General features: G+C 55.7%; 2 protein-coding genes across 3 annotated transcripts in view; both read left to right on the top strand.

Moving 5' to 3' along the window:
- Positions 1-9,041, top strand: part of ATP6V1B1 (ATPase H+ transporting V1 subunit B1) — a 78,784-nt gene extending 69,743 nt beyond the window's left edge. The window contains exons 8-14 of the mRNA XM_007064010.3: positions 144-241; positions 1,686-1,809; positions 4,099-4,249; positions 5,292-5,374; positions 5,833-5,937; positions 6,395-6,524; positions 7,245-9,041. Coding sequence (XP_007064072.2) covers positions 144-241; positions 1,686-1,809; positions 4,099-4,249; positions 5,292-5,374; positions 5,833-5,937; positions 6,395-6,524; positions 7,245-7,411 — 858 coding nt within the window. The 3' untranslated portion in view covers positions 7,412-9,041. The remainder of the gene's footprint in view (positions 1-143; positions 242-1,685; positions 1,810-4,098; positions 4,250-5,291; positions 5,375-5,832; positions 5,938-6,394; positions 6,525-7,244) is intronic.
- A 3,555-nt stretch (positions 9,042-12,596) lies between these two features.
- The window catches only part of LOC102929923 (shootin-1), a 44,487-nt gene continuing 38,698 nt past the window's right edge, over positions 12,597-18,385 (top strand). The window contains exons 1-2 of one of the 2 annotated variants that reach the window (XR_005225274.2): positions 12,597-13,257; positions 17,088-17,137. Coding sequence is in view for 1 of the 2 variants with exons in the window: in XM_027826434.3 (XP_027682235.2) it covers positions 13,047-13,257; positions 17,088-17,137 (261 nt within the window). In the remaining variant the exon portion in view is untranslated. The remainder of the gene's footprint in view (positions 13,258-17,087; positions 17,138-18,385) is intronic. The other variant, XM_027826434.3, reaches the window with a different exon arrangement.

The following is an 18,385-nucleotide window of genomic DNA, read 5'->3' as shown; positions in this document are numbered from 1 at the left end:
CTGGGTTCTAGTCCCTGCTCTGCCACTGACTCCCTGTGGGACTGTGGGCGAGTCACTGCCCTCCCCTGGCCTCAGTTTCCCCATCTGTACAATGGGGACTGTTGTGTTGCTCAGCCCCGCCCCATGCTGGTTGTGATTGGCAGGTGAACATGGAAACCGCCCGGTTCTTCAAGTCGGACTTCGAGGAGAACGGCTCCATGGAGAACGTGTGCCTCTTCCTGAACCTCGCCAATGACCCCACGTGAGTGCAGCCCCTGCCTGTCATCAAGGGAACTGCGCCAGATCAGGGCCCATTAACCATAACACGCCCGGCCCCCTACCTTTTGTTCTGCACGTGTGCAGCGCCTAGCGCACCAGGGTGCAGTCCATGGCTAGGCTCCTGGGCACTACCGTAATACATCTAATAGCAATAAAACTGTACAGCACCTAGCGCAACGGGGTTCTGTCTATGGCTGAGACTCCTGGGCACTACCGTAATACACCGAATAGCAATTAAACCATACAGCGCCAAGCACAACGGGGTTCTGGTCTATGACAGGGACTCCTGGGCCCTATGGTAATTCAAACAATTAATAAACCTGCGACCTGGGAGGCTACAGACACTCTTGCCTTGGCTCTGATCTCCCTCACGGTGGTGTAAAGCTGGAGTAAGTCTGTGGAAGTCGATGGAATTGCTCCGGTGTAAGTGAGAGGAGGGTCAGATCCACTGGGCCTAGTTATCTCCGGAGTAATTCTACTGAGGTCAATAGGCCCAATCCCCCATTGCATTATGGGCCCAAATGCCACTCTGGGGAGGAGCTCGTCTCTTTGGGCGGCGCTCACACTCCTTTTCCATTGGGTGCATGCCACATGGATGCTACACATTGGGCAGCCCTCCTCCTGCATCAGGAGGAAACCACTGACAACTAGAAGGTGCCTCCCCTCCTGCCGGGGCACAGTCCTGCTCAGGGGCCAATCTAGCATTGACTCCAGTGGGAGCAGGAGCAGAGCCTTGGGCCCAATCCTGCAAGGCGCGGAGCAACCTCAGCTCCCCTTGACTTCAGCTCGAGTGGATGCTGCCCAGCCCCTTGCAGATTTCAAGCCCTTTCACAATGCCCCCCGGCCCTTTGCTGGTAGGGCGGTCAGGACACTCTGCAATGCGGCTTGGTGGCCAGTGGAGGAGAGGGAAAGCATCCAAGGGATGGCTCACCCCAGAGCAGGTTCCCCTGCCATGTCTGTGCACAGGCCAGGGGATGGCCCAGTTCCTACTGAGAGTGTAACATAAGGGCTGGAGTGTACACACGGCTGCACCCTGCTAGATAGACTCAGAACTGCTCCCCCACACATCCTAGGCCAGCTGCTGCTCCCAGCAAGGGGAGCGTTGTCTCCTAGCTCAGTTGGGAGGGGCTGGTTTTGGGGGGCAGGAGGTTCTGGGCTCGATCTGCATGGCCCAGGGGTGCAGCCGGGACGTTCCAGCTCCCCGCGGGTATGTGCCGATGCTATCCGCGGGGTTGGGGTGCTTGCCATTGCAGAATGGGGAACTCCGAGGTCCGCGGGAGCGGGGCCATCTGATGCCCAGCGGGGATTGGCCCCCTTGTAGCCTGGTCTCTCGGGGGAACGGCGTGGCTGCGGAGAACGTGCTTTGAGGGGACGCTGCGGGATGCTGTCCGAGACCAGCCTCCGCTAACGGCCATCTCCTCCCGCAGGATCGAGCGCATCATCACCCCGCGCCTGGCGCTGACCACCGCCGAGTTCCTGGCCTACCAGTGCGAGAAGCATGTCCTGGTGATCCTGACCGACATGAGCTCCTACGCCGAGGCCCTGCGGGAGGTCAGTACGGCGACGCTTCCCACCCTGACGCCGCGGCTGGACTCAGGCCACAGCCTTCCCAAGAGCTGGAGGCACCTGTGAACGGGCCGGACTGGGTCCCACTGCCCGGGGAGGGCCAGATTGTCCCCAGGCAATCAGCCCCCAGCAGCTCCCACTGAAGCAGGTGAACAAGCAGCGGGAGCTGCCTGGAGCTGAGGCCTTCGTCAAACCCAGTCGCTTCCTTTGGCCTCCTAAATGGGAGACAAATGCTGTGGAGACTCTGGCCCGAACGGGAAACTCAGGGGAGATGTGACCCCGTTCCCTTGCCTGCGTCAGGCTGCCGTCCACTCCCTTAGAGCCACTCCCATCCACCTCCTGGCATGCACAGGAGGCTCGGCTGGTGTCACGTACACCCCAGGGGGCTGGCAGGTTGGGGTTAACGTGGCCAACTCTCTCCCACAACCTTCTGGGACTCGCTTTCCTCGCTACGCTCCTTTCTTCTGGCTCCTTGGGCCTCACCCCCCCGCTGCACCCGGCATCCAATGGCCGCAGGGTAACATGCATTGCAGAGGGCTGGGGAAGGGGAAAGTGACTCCAGTTCATGCTTGCCTCTGTCCTGGGGCCACATTTGTGTTTCCCGTCGGGTGTCCTCCCTCGGGCCCTGAACCTTGAGATCACTAATCTGAGCAAACCACCTGGCTGGCAGCGAGGGGTCCTAGGCAGTGCCAAGGTTTTGGAGACATCGTGGCAAAGGCGAGTTTTCAGGCAGGGTTTGAAGGAGAACAGAGGTCGCTCTGCGGGTGTTCCTGGGGAGCTCCTCCCAAGCGCGGGGGATGGCCGGGGGGAAACGCAAAGGGGCTGGGGTGAAGACTTGAGGGGCGGGTGATGGTGTCGTCCGCCCCTCGGAGCTGAGCGCCGACAGCATGATGGCAAAGGAGAGGTAATGGAGCCTCAGAAGCGAAGACAAGCAGCTTGTGTGTGATGCGAACGGGCCTGGGGAGCAAAGCGGAAGGGGGGGCTCAAAGCGACAGGCCGGGAGACTGATCTTTGCAGCAGACCCCGAATGGGCCTGAGCGGGACAAGATAGCGTTTGTCGAGGCTGGTGAGAAGGAAGCTGCAGGTGGGGAGAGCCTGGTGGAGTTTTACTATGTGGCTGCAGGAGGGGCAGAGTGAGATGCAGAGAGAATCAGGAGGGTTTATCTGCAAAAAGAAGAGGAGGACTTGTGGCACCTTAGAGACTAACAAATTTCTTAGAGCATAAGCTTTCGAGGGCTACAGCCCACTTCACCAGATGCACAGAATGGAACATATAGTAAGAAGATTATAAACATACAGAAAAGGTGGAATTTGCCATATAGCTCAAGCAGTCGGGCCCCATCCTTTTACAACCAGAGGCCCTGGGTTCAGTCCCCACACAGTGACCCTGCCAGGGGGCATCCCACCAATGGAATGGCACGCATGTGGGTTACACCGTGTCCCCGGGTCAGCGGGCTCCCTGGGCCCCACAACCAGGATCCTCGCGCTGAATGGATGGGACTGGAGGCTTTTCAAAGCTCGGGCAGAGTGCAGCTTTCTGGCAAAGGTGCGACCCGCTGTCCTTTGAAACGTCTGTCTCTGCTGTGAGGGCAGTGTCCCTTTCCCAGGGGGAGAGCTGAGCTTCAAGGGCTTGGTTTTATTTTGCTGGGGCATCTTCTCGCCCCAGAGCCGTTCATCTGACCCGGTAAAACAGAGCACCCAGCGATTCACATGCACCCAGCCCCACTGAGCGCTGGCGGGGGCTCACGGTGACCAGCGCAGACTGAGCCGGCCGTGGAGAAACACAATGGCCAGCACTGGGCTCTGCCCTGTTCTGGGCGAACCCGGTGCTGGGGAAAGGGGCCAGCCCACTGGATCGCAGTCGGAGGAAGGCAGCAGGGGTTGTCCCCTCCGAAGAAGGGAGAGGGTGGAAAGAAACTGGGATGAACTAAGCGCAGGGGGAACCCAAAGGCGGGGCAGGTATGCGATCCAAGGTGTAGCAGGAGTGTGCCACTGGGCAGAGAGCTGGAGGGGGCAGGCTCACCAGCCCTGGGGGTGGAATCGCACAGGAGGGGCGCTGCTCTCTCAGCCGGGATCCACCAGAGGGGGGCGCTGCAGCTACGGGACAGCCGGGCAGGGAGAGCATCTGTCTCCGTATCACAGACCCAAAGTGTGGTGGTGGGGCCAAAGCTGGGACAGGTCCTCCCCACGGGGCCCCTCGGAGGATCCCAGGAGGGTGGGCCCCATGGCAGCTCTCCTGCAGCAGTAACTCTCACTCCTGGCTCTTCACCTTAGGTGTCGGCAGCCAGGGAGGAGGTGCCAGGCCGCAGGGGCTTCCCTGGCTACATGTACACCGACCTGGCCACCATCTATGAGCGCGCCGGGCGCGTGGAGGGGAGGAACGGCTCCATCACGCAGATCCCCATTCTAACCATGCCCAACGACGGTGAGCAGCGTGGGGCAAAGGGCACACGGCGGGCCAGCCCATGGCCCCCACGGCAGTCAGGGCACAGAGGTTGCTGGGGGCATCAACACATTGCTCGGTGATTTGCTGATGCTGCATTAGCAGCCAGGATCCCAACCGGTGGCCATGACCCACACCTGGTGGGGGGAGGGATCTCAGCAGGCGGCTGTGCCCATGCACCCAATGGGGAGGGGGCTTGGGGGGGAATCCCAGCAAGCTGGTGTGCCCACACCCAACCACGCTCTCCCCCACGCTGGTTTTGATCCCTGCAGAGACTGGGCCCCCAGGGAGCAGGGCTAGAACTGGCCTCCTTCAGCACCCAACACACCAGCTGTGGGCTAATGGAGGCCAGCTTTCTCTTCGGCTAGCAGTGGTAGATCCTTTATCCTCTCTGTGGCCCAGCCACCAGGGGGCAGCACCGCTCACTGGCTCCTGCACGCCGCACACGGGTCTCCCAGGGCCCTTTGGGGGACCCAGACTGCGGCTGTTTCTCTCCTTGCGGCGTCTGGCCCTCGGGCGCATGAGAAGCAGGAAATGGAAAGAGGGAAGCTGCCGCCCATGCATGACCTCCGTCCCTGCCTCCCAATTCCTTATCTGAGGTCCCACAAGTTCCCCTGTTCGCCTGCCAGAATCACGCAGGCTGCGGCCTGCACCCCCCTCCCCAGCCATCAGCATCCCGTGGGAGGGAGGGGATGGTGCCCGAATGTGGCACGGGGGAGCTCCCTGGGGGAGCTGTCAGAAGGTGGAGCGCTCCCTCTGCTCCAGGCGGAGACTCGTCAGGGGAGGATGGGTCTGCCCTCTTCTGGGGGGAGCGGGTGAGGGTCTGCCCATGGCAATTCCCTCTGTATGATGAGCCATTCCTTTGGCTCCTCAGGCCGGGCATAGGCTGGCATCCTGGGCCAGGTGAAGTCCCATGCCAGCTGTCAGAGGGTGGGGTCATGCGGAGGGGGCTCATTTGGCCCAAGGCCCTTGGCTGGTTTGCAGACCTCCCAGGCTACCATTGGCTCTGTCTTTTCCTTCCCAGACATCACCCACCCCATCCCCGACTTGACGGGCTTCATCACGGAGGGGCAGGTCTACGTGGACAGACAGCTCCATAACAGACAGGTTCGCCGCCCCCTGAATCCGAGAGCCCTTCCTTCCCCCTCCGTGTCTCGCGGTGGAGCAGAGGGCTCAGGCTCTGATCACAGCCAGGGAAAGCCACTGCCAAAGGAGATGACCCCAAGTGTGGAACCGCAGGGGCGCACGGAGCCGTGGCTTCGGGGGATTTGGGGTGCTGACTGGCTAGCGAGGGGGCACATGATACAGAGAGGCGAGATCTACTGCCCAGGGCACAGAGCTGGGTGCCAGGAACTCCGCCCGTCTAATGCCAGCTGGGCCACTGGCCGCTCCTGTGAGCCTGGGCGAATCGCTCAGCCGCTGTATGTAAAACGGGGCTCACAATCCCCATCTCCTGCTGAGGTTTCTTGTGGGGGTTCACTAGTGGGTGTCCCTCTGGCACTTAACACGCCTTCCACGCAGGGCATGCTAAGGCCATTGTGTTCGTGTGCTTTCTGCCGCCACAGATCTACCCCCCGATAAATGTGCTGCCCTCCCTGTCCCGCCTGATGAAGTCGGCCATCGGGGAGGGCATGACCCGGAAAGACCATGGTGACGTGTCCAACCAGCTGGTAAGTGCTGCAATGGGTCGGGAGTAGGAATAATTTGCTACGTCAGTCCCACCCGCTGAGGGATTCTCCATCCCTACCCCTCTCTCCTTCCCCTTCATACGGAGAGCTGGAGGCTGCCCTCAGTTACACCAGTGGTGGAAAGCGGGCTAAGTGCGCTGACGTCCCCAGAGGAAGCATGGTCCAGTGGTTAGGGTGATAGCCTGGGACACTCAGATCAATTCCCTGCTCTGCCCCAGACTCCCTGTGTCCTGGGACCGGTCACCTAGTCTCTGCCTCGGTTCCTTTACATGCAAATTGAAGGTAACAGCCCTGCCTGGGGGATAATCTATCTTACGTGGTGCCCAGCTCCGTAGTATCTGGGCACCACACAGGCTTCAGTGGATTTCTCCCCACGCGCCCCTGTTGCAAGTTCTCCAGCACCCCATTCACCGGCCCATCCTTTCGGTCGCACCCCCAGTACGCCTGCTACGCCATAGGCAAGGACGTGCAGGCCATGAAGGCCGTGGTCGGGGAGGAGGCGCTGTCGGCAGACGACCTGCTGTACCTGGAGTTCCTGCAGAAGTTTGAGAAGCAGTTCATCGCCCAGGGTAAGGAGCCCAGGGTCCAGATCCATGCACCCAGCGGGCCCGCAGCGCCCACACGTCTGCAGCAGGGCGGGGAAGGGCACGGCTGAAGCAAGCCACCGTGTTCGCTACAGAGGACAGGCTAGCGGCTCGCAGGCAGGCGTTGTGGGCGGCCCGGTGCCCTCATTCCGCAGAGAGCCAGCAAACGAGTGGTGCTAAGTACCCGCTGTGGAGCCAACGTCGGGCTTTGAGGGCACAGCCTACAGCCAGTTCAGGACAGAAGGGGCTGAAAGCTCCTATCACAAAAAACTTTGTAGCCCTAGTCTCCAGAATCCCATTCTCCAGCCCGCCCTGAGGCCTCCTGGCCATTCTCCAGTCTCTCCTGGGGCCCTCTGGCTGTTCTCCAGCCCCTTCTGGGTGGCCCTGACCGTTCTCCAGCCCCTCCCAGGGTCTCCTTGACGTTCTCCAGCCCCTCCCGGGAGCCCTGCCTGTTCTCAAGTCTCTCCTGGGCCATGGGTGTCCCTGGCCATTTTCTAGGATTTGGTGGGGTGTGAGGCTCGTTAGCCCTTTAGACCCTCCTGGGGTTCAGGTGTCTCTAGCCGTTCTCCAGACCAGCGTAGGGTGCTGGGGTGCATATTCATTTCTAGCCCCTCCTGGGGCGTGGTGTGGGTGTCCACCCTTGGGCCCCAGGTGTCTGCAGCCCGTCTCCACAGTCTCCCAACGCGCCTCTGTCCCGCTCGCCAGGCCCCTACGAGAACAGAACCATCTTCGAATCGCTGGACATCGGCTGGCAGCTGCTCCGCATCTTCCCGAAGGAGCTGCTAAAGCGGATCCCCGAGAGCATCCTGGCCGAGTACTACCCGCGGGAGGCCAAAGCGCCAGGCCCGCAGCACCACGACACGGCCCTGTAGCCACCTGCTCCGCTCCGGGCCAGCCCCTCGCTCGGAGCCTCGTTACCAGCTCCTGTCACCCCCTTTGGGCCCCTCGCGGGTGTATTTATGTAACGGAACAGCCCCTAGTACTGCTGAGATGGCATTTTCCCAGGCAGTTCCCGGGTGGCTCTGCGGCTGGGGGGGCTGCGTGATATTTACACAGCCGGCAGCTAGTGTGCTCTGTGCTCTGTCATGCTTCTGTGATGCTGTCCCAGAGGTGCTGTCCCAGCGCGCCCCCTTGTGGCTGGAGGTAGTGATGCCACAGCTCTGCCTCAGTTTCCCCACGGCAATTTTCGGCCTGCTCTGGCTGTAAAGGTGACTGGTCCTCTGGCCCAGCCACTGGAAAGCCTTCAACCCTTTGTGGGGTGACAGGGTCCCTTAAGCCAAAGCCAAAAAATGCGGCAAATGAAAGATTCCCTCTTTAACCCCTTCCTGTCTGGGGCAAGGTTTGTCTGCCCCGTCACATCAGCACAGCTGCTGCTGGGGACCAGAGGCCCTGTGAGATGACCAGTCCCTATGCTAACAACAAAGCCATGTCCCAGGTCCCCTCTCCCGGGAGCGGCTGCGGAGATAGAGAGGCTGGGAACTTAGCTGCCTGCCCAGCAGTGCTCCCTCTGCTCGGGAACGGCAGGAGGCTGAGTGGTGCAAAGGAAGCTCTGCCAACTCCTGGAGACCCTCTGCTTCACACCGCAGCCTCTGATCCGTAGCTAGCCAGGGCACTGGGGAGGAGGCACTGAGGATGATGGGATGGAGGGAGCTCTGGGCTGCATCCCTCTCGCTTATGTTTCGGCAGGAAGGCAGGGCTAGGAGAGCGCATTGGCCAGACTAGTCCCACCTTTGCAGCCCCTTCCTTGAAGCAGATTAAGCCCAGCACTGATGCCTCTTCACCACTATCCATACCCCCCACCCCCCGTGTGTCTGTTCCCTGCCCCCATCCAGCCCTCTCTTGCCAGAGGCAGAGATCCAAGCCCTTCTCCCACGGAGCCTGGGGTGAGGTGTGTGTCAGGGCAGCACGCTGATTGCGCTGCTCCCCCCAAACCCAGGCAGGCCGAGCGCCCCCCACTCCCATCTGGGATAGTCGTTTTACTGCCCCCCCAGGCTGCCTGGTGGTTGGAGCAGCCTGGGCTCTTTGGGGAAGGGAATGGGTTAAAAGAGGGGGGATCCCACATTAGAGAAGGAGGGAGAACACCCCTCAAAATTCCACTTTCTTTGGGGGGTTGTTTTTATTGGAAACCAAAGGTCTTTTCGGGCAACGAGGTCCAAATCAATACCCAAAAAGAGCCCTAGAGTGGCCCCCACCCCTGCCCTGGGGTGCCTGGGTCCCTCCCTCCCGGGCTTTCCTCCCTGCGCTTCTGGCTCCAGTCTTCCCCGCACTGCCACAGCCCCTGTCCCCACTTGGCCTTAAGCCGTACCAAAGCAGCCCATTGTACCGCACAGTCCTGCCAGGTGTCCTCCTCCTGGAACGAGATCGCTTCCCACCCCGTGCCCCGGGCCAGGAATCCCGGTTCGCTCCCCCTCGCCTCACCGGCTCCAGGCCTGACCAGACATCGCTATTGACAATGGACCATGGGCCGGGACCCGCAACGGTGAGCGGGTAATTAACCTTCAGTAAAAAAAAATGCGGGGGGGAAAAATCCGTCTCTGGCTCTTTAATTGTGGGACATGAGGGGCCCCCAGCCGTTAGGGGGTCTTGAAAAAGCGCCGTCCCGCCCGGGTGGTCAGCTCTCACCAGCTAACCCCACAACACCACTTTCCAACTGACCGCAGCGCGTCCGCCCAGGGTTAACCACATCAGGTCCTAGCCTGAAGGCCGTGATGCTGGGCAGAGCCACGGCCTGGCAGCGGGAGGGGTCGGAACAAGGCCGCACCAGCCCGTCCTGCTCTCTAGAGTCCTGCGCAGTGACAGCAGAAGCGAAGGAGAGGAAACCGGGCTCCAAAAGCTGCTGGCGCTGGCTGCTCTGGAGTCACACTAGAACTTGGGGATGCCCTGGGCAATTGTGTCCACCCTGACCTGGCGCACTGGCCGGTTCCTGGGCAAAGGAACGAATGCTGTGGTGTTAGAGAAGCACGGTGTGGCACGTGGGGGGAGAACACCTACTGCCGATGGGTGATAGGATCATTGCCTGAGGCAACATGCCACTGTGTGGGCCCTTTCCATGTGGAGTCCTGCTCCCGTGGGAAGCTGGCGGTGTGAGCAGTACATGAGGGAACATCTCAGACCCGAGCCCCTTCCACCAAGAGAACTTTGCAGGGCCCTGGATCTGAGGGGGGGAGACTTTCCTATAAACACTGGACTTCTTCAGCACAAAACCATCAGCCTGGTGGGAAGAGGCAGCAGACCGGCCCTTGAGCCCAGCAGCAGCAGTTCAGTGGCTGCTCAAAGCACTCGCCCAGCGCCTGTGCCTGACCTGTTCCAACCCTGCCCCGCCTTGTTCCCCTGTAGTTAATCCGGCTCTGGCCGTCCGCCCCGATTCCTGACTCCGGCTGTGACCCTTTGCTCTGGCCCTGCCTCTGACCACGGGCTCCTATTCCTGACTCCTGCCCCAGTCCTGGGCTCTGACACCAAAGCCTTTCCACGGGAGAGCGATTGGCCCACGTATCAAACGCATAATGTGGAGTTTTGCAGAGCACATCGCTATCAGTAGCTTAGCAGGTATTGAGCACTGACCTTCACTTCCACAAAACCAGCAACATAGGAAGCAGCAGAGTGGCGCTAATCCGAGTAACCCCCGTGCCAGTGGCTAGTGTCAGGGCTTGCAGAGGAAGGTGTCAGAGCCCAGCAGTAGTAGCTGAGGGATAATCTGCCCCATGCCATGGAAGTTTCCTGTCCTGATCCCTAATGTTAGAAACTGGCTTACGCCCTGAAGCAGGAGGTTTTATGCCCCTGCGAAATGAGTTTGCATTAGCTATTACAACTGGCTATTCGTTATATGCAAAATCCAATCCCTTTTTGAATCTTGCTAAATTCTATGTTTCAATGACATCCCGTGGCAGTGAGTTCCACAGGCTAATTGGCTGTTACATGACAAAGTGTTTCTTTTTAGTTCCTTTTATCTGATGTAAAGGTCCCTGGAGGTATTCCAGCGCTGGCTCCCTTATTCTAGTCAAGCGCCTTAGACATGGGGAACCAGCTTGGCACAGGTGGGAGGCTGCCTGGTATGAAGAACCCCCTGGAGATGTACCAACTGAGGGCCACATTTATCCTTGATGTAACTCACTAAAGTCAGCACAGTTGCCCCACGGATGAGTTTGATCCTGAGAGAGGAGTGATTGTGCCACCAGCCAGAGGGGGCAGAGGGAGAGATGTGATCGCTGTTACAACTAGATTCTATGTGAATTCCACTTACCCCAATTCCCGTTCCCTGGAAATCCTAGCTCTCCAAATGCACCGTGCGCCCCCAGGAGTCCTATGTTACTGCATCCCCTGCTGATTAACTAGCATGAACTCTGAGTTCGGAGGATTTCCACGGTTAGGGAGGGAAGGGGGGAGTAGCTGCAGAAGAAAGGAGCCACCTTGGCGCTGCTTGAGCTCTTCCTGGCGCTGGCGGCCTCGGGCGCTGCAAGCGACAGTACAAATAGTGAGGGGTACGGCCGGCTGCCTCCAACCAAGGGCCGCTGTCAGCTTGATATACTCTACAGGGACCTTTCAGGGTCCATAAACCCAGTGAGGGCTTGTCAGCTCTGGACTGTCCTTGGGTCTGTGCAGCGCCTGGCGTAACAGGGTCCTGATCTTGGCTGGAGCCTCCAGGTGCTACTGAACTATAAAGAATACGATAAAGCCGGCCAGGGGCTGCTGTAGCCGTTAAATGGGTTAAACAAAACTGTAGCCAATCACTCGAATGTGAATTGTCAGACGGATGGACGATACTTTCGGTGAGTAAGAGAATCCCTAATGGTTTCTAAACTCTCCTAGGAATTGCCAGACTGGATCAGACCCAGATGCTGCAGAGGAAGAACCCCACAGCAGTAGATGTGGGATAATCTGACCCCACAGAGGGCTCATCCTGTTCTGTAATAATCAGATATTGACTTAAGCCCTGAAGCAGGAGGTTTCATATCTCTACCGTTATTTTAGTTAGCATTAACTATTCTAACTCTGGATGGTCTTGTTATCCATAGAAATGTCCAGTCTTCCTTTGAACTTTGTTAATTCCTTGGCCGCAATATCATCATGTGGCAGGGAGTTCCACAGGCTAGTTACTCACCGTGTGAAAAACTTCTATCCGTTTTCAACTGCATTGTGTATTCCCCCTCCAACCCCCTATATCTCTGAAACTCCTTGCTTGAAAAAACACAGACTTTCCTCCAAAGTTGTTCTCTTGCGGGAGATGCCCAAAGAGGCAAGTCAAGAGGAAATAGGTATTTTAGAAGTTAGAAGTATGGGGCGGGGGGGAGAGAGATGATGACAGCGCTGGCAGCATGATGGACAGCTGGTTCAAATCTCTGTGCTGAGTTTCATGGCAAGATTGCATCATGAGACTGCAGGAAAAAAGGCCCATGCAATGATGGGCTGCCTCCACAGGGCATCATGGACAAGGGAGGGAATAGCCCCTCTAGATACAGCTCTGCTGCCTGGAATATTATTCTGGGCACCTCCTCCCCAGAAAGCATTCAGAGAAGGGCCACAAAAATGGTAAGGGATCAGCTCCTAAGGCAAGTCCTAGATCTGCTCAGCTTGGCTCAGGGATGGGACGTAACTGCCGGCTACAGGTATTTGAAATGTGTAAACCCCCCTGGAGGGAAACAGGTGTCCTGGGGTGGCACAGAGCAGGTTTAATGAGGAGCATTGAGGTGGGATTAAGGAAGGGGCATGTAGGCTGAATGTCAGGCAACATTCCCGACAGTGAGGTGCTCCGGGCTGTTGAGTTGTCCCAAGGAAGTGAAGAAAGCCCCAGTGCTTGGGACGTTTACATTTAGATCGAGCAAAGCTTTGGAGAAAGTATCGTGGGGAATGATGAGGGGCTGGTTAAGGGACTAACTCAGAGCCCTTTGGGGCCTGATTCATTATTATGGTCATTTATTATTTATTGTCCAGCCCCTTTACCCCCATTTGGTATTGGTGTAAAACGCTATCCGATCAGATTGGTAGGGCCTGGGTCTCATTTACACAAAGGCCCCATCCCAATGCACTGGCAGATTAAAGGGGCCGTAAAGCAGGTGTATTCACTTTAAAGCCACTTTAAGGCTAGAGGCGTAAGCGGTCGAGGGGCTTGTCTGCGCAGTTGACCCGAGTAGCTATTGCCAGGTAAATTATTCCACAGTAGCCGCGCGGGTGGATGCTCTCACTCTGGACGAGCTAGCAGTTTACAGAGGGGTTTGTTCGTTAAATGTGTGAGTCTCTGAGGTGCCACAAGGACTCCTCGTTGCTCTAGCCCTTTAAATTCACTCCCTGCCTTACACTGGACTAGCTTCCCCATGCAGACAAGGCCTTTGTATAAAACAGAATCTCTCCCATAGTATTTTGTGCCCCCTTTGCACCAGTGCCAATGAGATCACAAGGTTCAGGGCCCCTTTAGACCCTCATCATTCCTGCAAATCGCTGGTGGAACCGCCCTGTCCTGTCACAGCTGCTGGGTCCCTACCTTGGTATGGTTGCTAAGGCTCCCCGGGCTGCATGCATCACTGCAGCTGCCAGCTCACAGGAAGAGGGATGGTTTCGGTTCCCTGTGTGGCTGAGGAATGGAAACCGCCCAGCCTCTGTGCAGACGGGGGAGGAGACCAGTCAACTCGCATCAGAGGCAACAGGCAGCACCAGCGTGGAGACACAGCTCCGTCAGCTCGGATCAGAATGGATTGTGCCGGCGACAGCGCTGGCCAACTGCCAGGTAAGGCCCCCCGCCTCCGAGTGCCTGGGATAACATGAGCTGCGAACAGCTGAGCAGGTTCTTAGGAAAGGATCAGAGTGTTTGTTAATGAGAATACACACGTACAGTTGCACTTGCAAGTTACAAGGGTGATCCCAGGCTCCAGGGTATCAGCTGATCATCAGCTGAGTCAAGGAGCGGTCTACTGGAAATGTCTCTCTTCCTAGAGACCTCTGGCATTGGCCCCTGGCAGATTGGGCTGGCTACTGGTCTGGTCCAGTGCAGGAGCTGCTGGTTGTATGGGGATCATAACCCCACTGCAGTCTCATTGATGTCAGGCGAAGGGATGAGGCTGGAGGAGTCTGACCCGTCCCTCTAGGTCTGTCTGCATTGCTAAAGTGACCATATCTGTAGAATCCAGACAATAAGGACAAATGCAAAGTTCTCCACTTAGGAAGGAACAATCAGTTGCACACGTACACAATGGGAAATGACTGCCTAGGAAGGAGTACTGCCGAAAGGGATCTGGGGGTCACAGTGGATCACAAGCTAAATATGAGGCAACAGTGTAATACTGTTGCAAAAAAAGCAAACATCATTCTGGGCTGTATTAGCTGGAGTGTTGTAAGCAAGACACGAGAAGTAATTTTTCCGCTCTACTCCACGCTGCTTAGGCCTCAGCTGGAGTACTGTGTCCAGTTCTAGGCGCCACATTTCAGGAAAGATGTGGAGAAAGTCCAGAGAAAAGCAACAAAAATGATGAAAGGCCTAGAAAACATGACCGAGGAAGATTGAAAAAATGGGTTTTTTAATCTGGAGAAGAGAAGACTGAGAGGGGACATGAGAACAGTTTTCAAGTACATAAAAGGTTATTACAAGGAGGAGGGAGAGGGAAGTTATTCTTCTTAACCTCTGAGGAGAGGACAAGAAGCAATGGGCTTAAATTGCGGCAAGGGAGGTTTAGGTTGGACATTAGGAAAAAATTCCTAACTGTCAGGGTGGGCAAGCACTGAAATAAATTGCCTAGGGAGGTTGTAGAATCTCCATCATTAGAGATTTTTAAGAGCAGGTTGGACAAACACCTGTCAGGGATGGTCTAGATAATATTTAGTCCTGCCATGAGTGCAGGGGACTGGACTAGATGACCTCTCGAGGTCCCTTCCGGTTCTAGGATTCTATGTTATACAACTATAATGACCTTGCTGGTGTGTGCATACCACTGCCCTCTGCAGGATGGAAGCTGAACTGCTTCACTGTGTGTCATGGGCCCTATACTGCTAGTAGCTAGTGGAGATTGCCATTTCACCCAGATAGTTGGGGTCTTGGAAGATCAGAGCTCTGTCTCTGCTCTTGCTCTGAAGTTTGGCCTGGCTGTGGTATGAAGCAACATGGCAGCCTTGAATGGCCCAGGGTTTGTACTTTATAGTCTGAACAGGAGGACACTGGGAATCTAGCATATCCGGGCTGCCCAGTAATGTTCTGAAAGCTGCTTTCCAATTTTTCAGTAACCTTTTAGAAGTGGAGATAACCAGAACGGGACACAGTGTTCCAGTAACGGTCTCACTAATACCATATACCGAGGCAATGCCACCTCCCTACTCCTACTTGATATTCCTCTGCTTATGCATCCAGTGATCGTGTCCTCCCTCTTAGCTACGGCATGCCCCTGGGAGGCCATGTTCCAGGGGTCGTCTGCCATGGCCCCTAAGTCCTTTTCAGAATCACCGCACTCCAGGATGCAGTCCCCTGTCCTGTAAGTGGGACCCACATTCTTTGCTCCTACACATATGTCCTGGGTAGGCAGGAGTGGCCTGTGAAGGGAGCACTTTTCACCCTCTCCAGGTCTGGTCAGAGTCAGTGAATCTGCTCTTTCTCATAGAGTGGGGGAGAGTGTTTTTGTGAGGGGGGGTTCACCCCAGAATTCTATCCCTGGGGGCCTCGGGTGCTGCAGTCCCCATTCCAAACACCACCACCGGTGCCCCCAGCTTCCTGCGTTGCATCAATCAGAGATGTTAAGAGATGGAAAGGTCACACGCGGTCTGTCTCCCCCGGGCACTCCTCCAGCCCATGTCGGATAGTTTCCTGCTAAGCCCAGATAACACCGTACATGGACCCTTCTTTCCTGGGCTCCCAGCTGCTTCCAGTGGCCAGCATGGCTCCCAGGGCTTCACTTCCTTGCACGCCTGTTTGAGCGATGGGGTGAAATCCTTGCAATGGGGAAAGGTGGGGAAAGTGATGCAAAGCAATCAGCATCCCCAGCCCCAACCATGCCACAGTCCTGAGTCAGGCCCCTAAATGCTCATGAGATTGGCTTGGCAAGCTGTCCTGCAGGGACTCAGGTGTGTGAGGACCAGCCTCAGGGCAGGCTGCAAGGAAGCAGGGCACAAACCCCAAACTGGTTGTGAGTTTTATAGTTAGATTTCACTAACCAATTATCAAGTGTAAACTTCTCAGATGCTATAACAGCCTGAATATGGAATCACAGACAGTCCCTTTGGGTGCTCAGATCTCTCTTGCCACCCAGGTGAGCCTGCCTTTGTGACAGATGGTCCCTTACACCAAAGATCACAACAATATCCAGGTTACTCCCACTCCCAAAGGACCAGTCACTTACCTCAGGTCAGTTGCACCTTAGAGCTCACACCAAAGACAATGCTTGTAGCCAATCCTACAATAAACTGTCTAAAGATTAGTTTAGTGGGAAAAAGAAATTAGAGTTATTTACAAGGTTAAAGCAGGTAAACACAGATACACAAATGAGTTCCAATCTTAAGTTTCAAAAAGTCATAGACGTTTCTATAATAAGCAAGCTCTATGTGTCTTTTGGGGCTAACCCAGGCCAAGCACTGGGGATCTTTTGCTTATGCTTAGTAATCCTTGCCCCTCAGCATCCAAGCAGCATGAGAGATACAGTTCCTCTTTGTCAGGGCTTTTTATTCCTTCCCTGCTTCTGCTTCCAGTTGCAAATTCAGCTGTTGGGCGGAATTCACTTGCACTTCTCCTCTCCATGGGGTGGAGAGCAAACAACAAAGACTTTCATCCCCTGATGTTTCATAATAGCTCGTCTGGCGCTGATGGGCCTCCTTTGAGGGACAGGAGATCACACCTCCTGTTGGCCCCTAGTATTTCACGCTCGTTAATGCTCCTCTCCTGTCTGGTGATTTGCAGTTACAGACCAAATACTTAAATATTACCTTATCACATGGGCTACAGGTATTATAAGTGAGATTAATGCAGGCAGCTACTGACAAGCATTCCATAAAGTCTGAACACCAAACTCATTCTTATCATTCTAATACCTATCTAAACAGTACTAACACACAGCTAAGCCAGACTGGTTTCCAGCTATGTCAGTGTTCAGTTGAGACCTAGGGGCCTTGGCATGAGCTGGCACCTGCTCGGCCAGGATCGCATGGCTTAAAAATCAAGAGACTTTTTTAAAAAACAACAAACGGTGGATTCTCACATCCTCACATGACTCCGGGAGCTGGGGCTTGAAGAAGAATACTAATTCACATGAAACTTGCAGTACAATCGCAGGAGTTGGCAATACTGTGGTGTAAATGCATGAAGCTACCAGTGGTGGCTGCTTTTCTGGAGCAGGTGACTTAGACCCGGGACGCGGCCCTAGAAGGCACAAGGCACTCTCAACTCCCATAGATGTTGGGGTATTTGCGGGTGCTGGGTCCCTCCCGGGGGGTTGGAACACACATGGAAACGCTTCGGCTGAAGGCGCTGCAGGCAGGTAAGACGTGATGACCCACAGCTTGAACGCTGAGCAATCCTGCAAAGGTTTCATGTTTCTTGCTGAGTGTGGTAACTTCCTGCTGTGTGCTTTCTGTTCCCTGCAGCCATCCTGGAGTCTGACAGTGAGTCCTCGGAGGATGAAGAAGTGGCTACGGTACAGAGTTGTCTTCTGTTTTGTTTTTATTCCCCAAGCAGGGATTTCCCTACACCCACCCTGAATTTCCCCCTTTCCCTCCCCCCCCGCCACGCAGTTTTGGGAACTAGTTACATGCAGTGTTGCCAATTTAGTGATTGTTTGGATATTTGAATTGAAACTGAAACATTAATACACACTTTAAAAGCATACACAGTGTATGATAAAATACGTGTATCTGAAGAGGTGTAATAGATTAAAAAGTATGAACAGAGACCAGCTTCCTTACACAGCTGTTGTTTTTATGACCACGTCACTGCCTTCATTTCGGTGATGTTGGCCAACCTCACAATTTCAGATGATGATTTGTGAGCAAAGTCTAAAGGAGCTCTCCCTGACAGCTAGTGATGAGCTGGGGGCTGGGGGGAAAGGCTCCAGGACCAGATTATATTTACACTCACACCTAATCTACCCAGGTATCCAGCAAACAGAGCTGCGTTGCCCAAGTGATAGATTTGGGCTGGGGTTGGGTTACAAATCACTTGGATGCGGGGTGTGAGGGGGGATGAAATGTAGTTGTTCTTATTGCAGGAGTAAAGGGCAGTAGAACTGGATGTAGCCTCTGCTGACTGAGGGCATTGAGAGAGAGGGAGGGTGGGGACAGGTGTTTTGCTTGATGGTCTGCCTGAGTCACAAGTACGATTTGACCTGCCCCTCTCCACTGTTTAAAGACAGAGCTGATTAGGCTCCATAGACAGTCTTTTGTTCTGTTAAGTGACCACTACTATAGCTGAAATCAGGTCTAAGTGCTTAGACCTGCGGTGGGACAGTGTTTCTGTGGCAGAGATGGCCCAGTCTGCACCAGCAGCGAGGTTCCCCCACTGAGAGCTCAGCTGAAATCACTGAGACCTGGTGGAACCTCAAGAGACCAACTCGCAGAGGTCACAGTGGCAGGTGGCAGCAGAAGGTGACAGCGCAGGGCCATTGGTAACAGAATCATAGAATCATAGAATATCAGGGTTGGAAGGGACCTCAGGAGGTCGTCTAGTCCAACCCCCTGCTCAAAGCAGGACCAATCCCCAACTAAATCATCCCAGCCAGGGCTTTGTCAAGCCTGACCTTAAAAACTTCTAAGCAAGGAGATTCCACCACCTCCCTAGGTAACCCATTCCAGGGCTTCACCACCCTCCTAGTGAAAAAGTTTTTCCTAATATCCAACCTAGACCTCCCCCACTGCAACCTGAGACAATTACTCCAACAGAGCAAAGG

This window comes from Chelonia mydas, chromosome 4 (genome assembly GCF_015237465.2).
Source record: "Chelonia mydas isolate rCheMyd1 chromosome 4, rCheMyd1.pri.v2, whole genome shotgun sequence".
Taxonomy (NCBI): Eukaryota; Metazoa; Chordata; order Testudines; family Cheloniidae; genus Chelonia; species Chelonia mydas.
Note: the sequence above shows the minus strand (reverse complement) of the source record. Positions and strands in the feature narration are given on the sequence as shown.